The 9,184-nt window shown below is 42.5% G+C and overlaps 1 protein-coding gene across 2 annotated transcripts in view; it reads left to right on the top strand.

Annotated features, from left to right (window-relative positions):
- The first annotated feature begins 7,119 nt into the window (after nucleotides 1–7,119).
- The window catches only part of RGL1 (ral guanine nucleotide dissociation stimulator like 1), an 88,793-nt gene continuing 86,728 nt past the window's right edge, over nucleotides 7,120–9,184 (top strand). The window contains exons 1-2 of one of the 2 annotated variants that reach the window (XM_026703263.2): nucleotides 7,120–7,322; nucleotides 8,345–8,455. In XM_026703263.2, the coding sequence (XP_026559048.2) occupies nucleotides 7,296–7,322; nucleotides 8,345–8,455 (138 nt within the window). In that variant the 5' untranslated portion in view covers nucleotides 7,120–7,295. The remainder of the gene's footprint in view (nucleotides 7,323–8,344; nucleotides 8,456–9,184) is intronic. The other variant, XM_026703264.2, reaches the window with a different exon arrangement.

Raw genomic sequence — 9,184 nt, 5'->3', positions numbered from 1 at the left:
TACAGTAAATCAGAGTTTGCAATCACAGTTGCTCTATTTGTTTACTATGCAAATAATAATATAGCTTACTTGTTGATTATTCAGTGCGCTATGAGAATTTTGATCATCATTCTTTGCAAAGCATACTAAATAAAAAATAACCAAATCACATTTTAGCTTAATGAGCCATAAGACCAACCAAAAAACCATAGCTGGTTTACAGTTTAGACTGTCATGGACCCCTTCCCCCATTGGACTTAATTAAATGGGTAAATTTGTTGTATAAACATGTTTCCTAACTGAGGATGCAAAAAATTATTTTCAGAATTTAAACTATGAATCAGTTATATAACTTGGAAAAGCCAACATATATTATAGCATCCTAAAACTAACCTTTTGAATAAGCTAAACTTTTTGGAAGGAATAACACCAATATAGCTAAAATAGCTCCTTTAAAATCCATGATTACTGGAATGGAATGACTAAAAATTAAGCCAGGTGATTGTACTTGGAAGAAGGGACAAAGTCCCTGTCCTCTGAGTTAGGCTAAATATAAGGAACTTAGAAATAGGGAATGAAAGTTCATTCTTCAACAAAGAGGGCAAGACAGAAGAGTTTCTAAAAATTAACTTTCCTTTGTGTTTGCAACTGTGAGCAAAAGTATGGCCAATGTAAGAATATAGCACATATGTTAGCTTTTTGCAACTGTAGTTTGCTGTGTTAAAAGAGAAATAGTAGGCTTCAACTTACTTCAGGAATGGGTGGTGAGGCCAGAAACTACCTTTCATGAGTTTTGAAGCTGGAAGCCTGCCTTTTAAAAAATGGATAGATAACTATGAGCTATCACTGTTTATATATACAGTCACTTCTTCTGTCCTATTATCATCTGTAGTCAAACAAGTTTTACAAGGATCTGTAAATGAATCACAAACCAATAGTGGCTTATCATACCAGCTTTAGTTCTGGGAAAAACAACTGCCTTTTTTCTAATCTCTGTACTGTATTAAGTATATTCAGAGAGTGCCTGTTGCATAAGAGCAAAGGCCGATTTAATCCAGGATTCTCTTCCTATCATGTCCAAGCAATGCTTACAGAAAGTACATATGCAGAACGTGAACATAGAGACACTCATGTTCCTTACCAGCTGATATTTGGAAGCATGCTGGAATTGGAGATAATATAAATACGTCCTCACTAGAAGCTTCAGCAACATTGTCCTCCCATGATTTTCTTTAATTGGCCACTTCGGTATCAGTGACCGTCAGCATAACTTGCATTGTTCGCCCCACTTAAGCTATCTATAGCCATAATAGGTCAGACATTCAAATAGTGAAAAATGCAATATCCAGATGAGTCACAGAGGCACATCCAACCCCATGCATATTGTATAAATGTAGAAACATATACACTTAAGAATATGTATTAATGCAAGCGAGGGGTAACATTCCCTTGGATAAGCTCTGTAGTTTTCTTGGCAATGGGTAGGGACATGATTTGCCCACTTGTAAATAATTCAGTCTTGTGTAATGCATTCCTGAAAATACGTTGTTTAGTAGATAATTGGCATAATCGCCCAGTCTTCTCCTTGCTATTTTTATTTCTGGCCTGGGTCCTATGCCTTCAAGAGTTCCACTGACATGAAGAAAGTAGGTTCTTTAACTCTTCTTATTCTTTCATCTCTCAGCTAACATTCCTGGGATCCATTTGCCCTTCAAAGCCCAGGAATGGGGCAAGAACAAAGCTATTTGTTCTTGCTTTCAGAATCACCTAAAAGCATCTGCTTTTCACAACAAAATCCTATTGAGCAACGAAGTAAAAAAAAAGTGCTCTAACTTCTGCACAATCTTCATGGGGAGCACTAAGGTTGCACATATTTCATTTTACAAATATCAGTCTTCTTTATGCTAAGTGCACAATATAATACACAGTTGTGGTCCTGCATCTTAGTTAACTAAATATCAGTTTCATTAAAAATCTTTATAAATCTTGCCAATTTCTCTGGTGAGATTGAAATGGAAATTCCTCCATCCCATTGCAACTGCCAGGAATGAAATAAGTCTGAATATCTGGAGATGGTACATTTTAGCCCAAGGAGTTCCCTGAATGTTCTGTTTCTAAGTAGGTCCCATGAAACAGTAGCCAGTTGACATAACTGTATAACAGCAATAGTAATACCGTGTTTCTCCAACAATACAGCCTCCCCCAATACAGCCTCCCCCAGCATGTTTTATCGGCAAAAAATCAAATTAAGCCCTTCCCCCCAAATTAAGCCCTATATTAAACATGTGAAATGGGGGGAGAATGGCAGGGGGGGGCTTGCTGTTAGGAAGTACTTTTGTTGCATACCCGGATAAGGGGCTGCCTGCGTTGACTTTGGCATTGGTGGGGAACTTCGTATCAGGAGACCTTCCGCCACCATTGCTTTCCCTTCTCCCCATAATGCCGTGGCATTTAGAGCAATGTCCCGGCGTTTGGCACAGCCACGCGTGGCCAGCCAGGGCTCCTCCCTGCAACCGGAGCCCGGCGGAGACACTCGGCTTCAGGCGCTCCCTTCGCCTTTGAAGGCAAAGCCAATTCTTTTAAATACGACGCTCTACTACCGCTACGACAAAGCTTCCCCTGCCCATGAGGACAGCCCAATCCCATGTGGGGAGGCAAATCTCCCAGGGCCACAGCGCAGGATCGGCCCACCATGGCAGAAGCGCTCAGCCACCATCCCTGCCTGGCGCCGGGCAGAGTGTGAAGAGATGCACCTGGGGCGCCCAGCACTGCTGACAGGTGGGCCCTCCTGCCTGGCGGTGGAGCTCTCACCAAGGCAGTGAGTGCCTCCCTGCCGGGCCCTCCACTCATCCCGCCAGTGCCGCGCCAGAGCCATGCGGGCTGGGCAGAGCTGGGAAAGCGAGCCGTGGGTGCGCGCCCACCTGCCAGGAGAAAGAGCCGGGCTGACCCAAGCTTGGCTTCCTTCCCAAGTCCCTCCAGCCTGAATCCGAAGGGACCACCGGGAGAGGCTGCCTGAGGCAGTGATAGCACCCACCCATCCATGGACAGGGCTCTGGTGCGGCCCTGGCAGGATGAGTGGAGGGCCCAGTGGGGAGGTGCTCGCTGCCTTGGTGAGAGCTTCACCACCAGGCAGGAGGGCCCACCTGTCAGCTGTGCTGGGCACCCCAGGTGAAGCTCTCCATGCTCTGCCCGGAGCCAGGCAGCAAGGGCGGCTGGGCACTTCTGTGGTGGGCCGATCCTGTGCTGCGGCCCCGGGAGATTCGCCTCCCCACATGGGGTTGGGCTGCCCTCTAGGGCAGGGGAGTCGTTGTCGTACCGGTAGTAGGGTGTAGTTTTTAAAAGAATTGGCTTTGCTTTTGAAGGCAAAGGGGAGGCGGTGACAGGAGCACCTGAAGCTGTGTCTCTGCCGGGTTCCAGTTGCAGGGAGGAGCCCTGGCTGGCCACGCATGGCTGTGCCAAATGCTGCGGCGTTGCTCTAAATGCCATGGCAGCTTGGGAGAAGGAAAAGCAAAGGTGGCGGAAGGTCTCCCAATACGAAGTGCCCCATCAACGCCGAGGTCAACAAGCTATCGCCACCCACCCACCCAAGGATGCAAGGGGGAGGGAATTAAGTCACCCCTGAAAAGACGGCCTAGCTGTTTTTTCAGGGGTCAAAAAAAAATAAGGCCTGGCCTTATTTTGTGAGAAACACAGTAGCACTTAGACTTATATACTTCTCTATAATGCTTTACACACTCTCTGAGCAGTTTAAAAATGCCCCCAACAATCTGATTCCTCACTTCACTGACCTTGGAAGTCTGGAAACATGGAAGGTTGAGTCAACCTTGAGCTGGTCAGAATCAAACTCCTGGCAATCAGTAAAGTTTGTCTGCAGTACTGCAAATTACTGCATTCTAACTACTATGCCAAATGCCACGGTATAAATGCTGTTTCCCAACCTAGTCATCTTTGGGGATCCCAGAATCCCACAAAATATGTAGGCTGGGAAACATTAGTGTGTGTGTGTGTAGTTGTGCTTTTAAAGTTGTAGCAACGTTTCGGCAGAAACTCATCTGCCATCATCAGGCTTCTGTATTGTGTTTGTGAGATTCTGTCGAAACGTCTCTACAACTTTATAAGCACAACTATAATGTCGTGGGAAAATACCTGAACAAAGCTGAATACCATACATGTAGATATCCACAAAAACTTAAGAAAACATATATACATAAAAATATATACATATACATATACATATACATATACATATACATATACATATACATATACATATACATATACATATACATATACATATATATATATATATATATATATATATATATATATATATATATATATATATATTCGTAGTTTTTCACAGGTACAGGTATGTAGGTCTAGGTGTGTTCGGGACTTTTCCCGTGTAAGATTAAGAGAATCTTGGTGATGTTTTGGTGAGGTCCCACTCACCATCCTCAGGCTGGTGCTTTCGGCAGCTCCGATCACACACTGCTTGCACTGGCATGAAGCTGAAAGCACCAGCCTGAGGATGGCAAGTGGGACCTCACTGAAATGTCACCAAGATAGTCTTAATCTTACATGGGAAAAGACCTGAACACACCTAGACTGACCGACCGACCTACCTACCTTCCTAACTACACACACACACACACACACACACACACACACACACATATATATATATATATATCACTATTGTTATTATACAAAGAGAGAAAACATCTGCCAATGACTCAAATATTTATCAGTTAAAATATAATTACATATCTATTTTAATCCAAAATAATAATGAATTTGAGTGTAAATATCATAATTAAATCTCCCATTCCTGAACAGAGCTTAGAATCAAAGCAAGTAAGTGATAGGTGCTATGAGGGCTGAGAAGAAATATGAATAGAGATGTTAAAATTTAAGATTAGCAGAGAAGACTATCATAGTGATACGGTTGCCTTGTTCTAGGTTCAGCAGTTTCTCTGCAATGCTGTAACTATTATAGCAGATATTAAACTCTTTCTCCAGGTCAATGTGGGCATTTTCCTGATGAGTAGATAACTGGGAACTTTTGTAAGCAAAGACACAAAATGTTCTGTCCCATATTCTGATTACATGCTTCAATGCTTGAACACCTAGAAAACCATTAGGTGAAGAAATGCCTACTATAAGCATATGTAAAATATATTAAGTGCATATTTATTAAGGATCATCCATAATTATGATCAATGTATTAAATGGATATAGAAATTCATCTGGAATCAGGACAAGTCTCTTAGCTGTTCAAAATATTAAACAGCAATAACGATAAATATTTAACATGTGTGATGTGTAATTTACGTAAAGCCAGGGAAAGCAGTAAAATAAAATACCTAGTTTCAGTATCTTTGATTGGTACCACAAATTTCCATCTGCTCAATTAACAGACTTCATAATGTCATTATAGTATTATCTACATTTGAAACAAAATATACTGCTTAATCTAGGAAAGCATGGTCTTCCCAATTAGGTATGTTGGACTATAGCTGTAATCAAATAACTGAAGGACATAAGCTTTGGGAGAAAATAGTCTATTTCAAGAATAGGCATTAGGCATGATCTCACATAGTATGACTGACTGAATATCAACTTTCTATAAACACTGAGCCATCTTGCAAGATTTTGCCATTTTTCATTTTAAACAAATTATCTAATTTTTGATTTCTCCAGACTAACTCTGTATGAAATGAAAATTTCATGTGTGTGTGTGTGTGTGTGTGTGTGTAATGGTAGCTTAATACTCTGATGATGTCAGCAGAGACTGACAAAAGCTTAGTAAGTACAATAAATGTAATTTTAAATCTGTTTCTTCTTTTACATACATACATACATACATACACACACATATATATAAAATTTGGACTTTAATAGGTAGATTGAGCCTGTTAACAAAATAATAGCTACCGGTAACCATGTATGGCAGAAATAATGTTAATCAATAAGTGATCACTAATATCCTCACTGTGATATTCTAGATATCTATATCTACATTTGTAATTCTACATTTAAAGAATTTCTAAATATTCTTTAAATGTAACCTCATGAAGGCGGCATTAGAGCAAGGGTGTCAAACTCAAGGCCCATAGGCCACATCCGGCCTGCGGGTGCTTAGATGTGGCCCACAGGGTTGCCCTGGAAACAGCAAAGAGTCAGCCCATGGTGCCTCTGCCAGGAAAATAGAAATGCGCCCCTCTCAAGCTCTGTTTTTGCTGGCAGAAGGCTGCCGGAGGATCTCCCCAGCCCCATCTGGGCCGCCACAGGTGCCCCCAACATGACTGACATTGAGCTGGCCATGCCCACTCTGGTCACACCCTCCCTGGCCATGTTTCACCCCCCTCCCCCAGGTCAAACCCTGATGTGGCTTTCAATGAAATTGAGTTTGACACCTCTGAGTTAGGGCATGTTTCTCAACCTCAGTAACTTTAAAGATGTGTGGACTTCAACTCCCAGAATTCCCCAGACAGCATACTGCTCATCTTAAAAGTTACTGAGGTTGACAAACCGTGCACTTGACTAAAAGCATCTCAGTGCTGGTTTGATCATATAATACATGGAATCAATGCCTATTCATCCTCCTGGCTGACAGGCGAATTTCATTAACTCTCCTGAATCAGCATTCCCCATTCTGGTGTCCACCAGACCTTTAGGACTTCAGCTCCCCCATAATCTATGAGGCCATTGAAAAAGTTCCAGGCTGGGGCTGTCTTGACTTAAGAGCCCTACTTCAGATGCCCTACTTATGCCTCGAGGGAGGAGCGTCCCGTCCCCATTGTCAATTTTTTTTTTTTTTACTCTGGGTCACTCGGTGCAAACTTTGTTCGGCGTGGGCTCCAGCTCGCTTCCGACGATTAATGGCGGTTTATTTACGCCTCATCTTTCATCCCCGGGCTCTCGGTGTCGCTTTTGGTTAAGGAAAAGTAGAGGAGGAAAGGAAAGAGATGCCTACTCCGGGCGACCGGATTTCAGAAAGTTTGGCCAGCCAGGGAGGGTTCGCCGAGCTCATTGGAGGATGCTTACGCTTGGCTTCGTTAGAAGCCTAGAAAGAGTTCACAAGCATAAACAGGAAAGCCTTACATCACTCTTGTGTCTGTGTGTAGGGGAGGAGCCCTGCCTGCTCTCCACTCGCCTCTCTTTGTGGTCATGAATTGAGCGGAGAGCGCAAGGAAGAGAGAGAGAGAGAGAGAGAGAGATCTCCGCCTTTCAAGCCAGGCGAAGAAGTGCCCGCGAAGCGGGGCTCCCACGACTCGCCATGCCCCTTCGGAGCGCTGAGGAGAAACCCAAGGATGAAATTGCTTTGGAGAGCTAAAATGGTAACTCCACCACCACCCCCCAAAAAACAAAGCAAAACAAAAGCCCAGCTTCCTTGCGTTTCTAAAAGGCTTCTCTCCATAGGCTATGGGGTTCCAATTCCTTTCGGGACTCCGAGGTTTACTTTTTGCGAAAGGAAACCGCTTGGAGGAAGATCTGGTGCTTTCCAATTGCTGGCTTCCCTGGGGGAAAAAAAAAAGATTTTGAAGTTTATTTTTTTTTTTTAAGAGAGGAAAAAAATCTGCGACTTAGTACGAATTCGAGTTTGGAAATGACGACGCCTGCAATCTAATTCTCCCATTTAAGTGTGGGAAAGAATTGGGGGTTGGGGTGGGGGGAGAGAAAGGAGGGAAATGAACGGGCTGAAGCTTTTTGGGGGGCTTTAGTCCTTCGTCAATCAAAGAGTTATTTTCGTATATGTGCGTGTATCTTTTATAATTATTTATTGCAGTGATTAAACTGTAACCGTATATCAAATATAGTCATGCTATAATTTCCTGAGCTTATCCCTTCAACTTTCTGACAGGCGTATTTTTTTTAAAAAAAAAATCTTTAATGGAGTTCTGTTAAACCTTATCTGTTTTTTTTTTCTCAAGTTCTAATTTTTTTAAAAAACTGAAATAAACTCAGCTAATTGTTCTAGAGTTCCTGCAATCCGGAATGCCTGTGTAGCTTTTAAAGGCGCAGCTATTGGTGCAGTTTAAATGCTGGCGATAATAGTTAATTGGAGATATTATGTGTGTATGGGAAGTGGGGTAATTCCTTATGATACCGCAGAACTATTTGAAATATGTATAAATCCTGGGTAGGGTGCCAGAGAAGTTAAATGGAAATGCAATTATCTTGCTATGTACCCTAGCTTTTTCTCCATTGAATAGCTTGTGGTTTGGGGGGGGAGTATTTTGTATGCCGGTTGTCCTTTGCAAGGTTCCCTTTGAAACAAACACGAGGCAAATAGGGAAAATAACTTTGTTTCTATTATTGCTACTAAGCAATCCAAGCATTTCCTTTCTTCCTGTGGCAGAGCTCAATCCAAGACTGGGGTGAAGAGATAGAGGAAGGAGCAGTTTACCATGTCACCCTCAAGAGAGTACAGATTCAACAAGCCGCCAACAAAGGAGCAAGATGGCTAGGGGTGAGTGAAAATGCCACTTTGGCATCTTGTAAAAGTGCTTAGTGGACTTTGGAGTCCCAGCTGAGAGCTGCATTCCAGGCTGCTGCCTGCCTATATACTATGCGTTGTGCTAAAGCTGGGTTATCACATTAAAATGCTTTCTGAAGTTCTTCATACTGGGGGGGGGGAGTGTAAATTAAGGATCAATGGTACTTTGGGGCATATGATAAATTACCAAAGTTTCAGAACAAATAGGATGTTGTTTTTTTAAGAAGACGGGGAGGGGTTCTCAATAGCAAATAGAGGGGCTTTAATGCAGATGTTCTGAAGTTTGTGCACATGTGAGCAAGGTCTTGTGAATTACTGCCCTTCAAAGTTGGTAATTCTGAGATAGGTGGACCAAGTTTCATTTGTTTTGGCTCCATGTTATCTTCTTTTAGATAACTATGAGAGGACATTTTCGTAAAAAGCTGGCTTTAGTTTGGAGATCCTTAGCTGGGAAACTTTCTGTGGGAGTTCTAAACTTCTCTGAACAAATAGTGGATATAGATAGTTTGACTTACAACTGAACCCAAATTTTCTGTTGGTATGTGAGACTTGGTTAAGTGAACTTTGCCTCATTTTGACCTCTCTTGCTGCAGTTAAGTAGATCACTGCAGTTAAGGTAGTAACATGCTTGTTAAGTGAATCTGGCTTCCCCATTGACTTTTGCTTGTCAGGTGACAAACGTTGATCACATGACCCTGTGAC

Source organism: Pseudonaja textilis, chromosome 3, assembly GCF_049901715.1.
Source record: "Pseudonaja textilis isolate UNSWEBS1 chromosome 3, rPseTex1.2, whole genome shotgun sequence".
Taxonomy (NCBI): Eukaryota; Metazoa; Chordata; class Lepidosauria; order Squamata; family Elapidae; genus Pseudonaja; species Pseudonaja textilis.
Note: the sequence above shows the minus strand (reverse complement) of the source record. Positions and strands in the feature narration are given on the sequence as shown.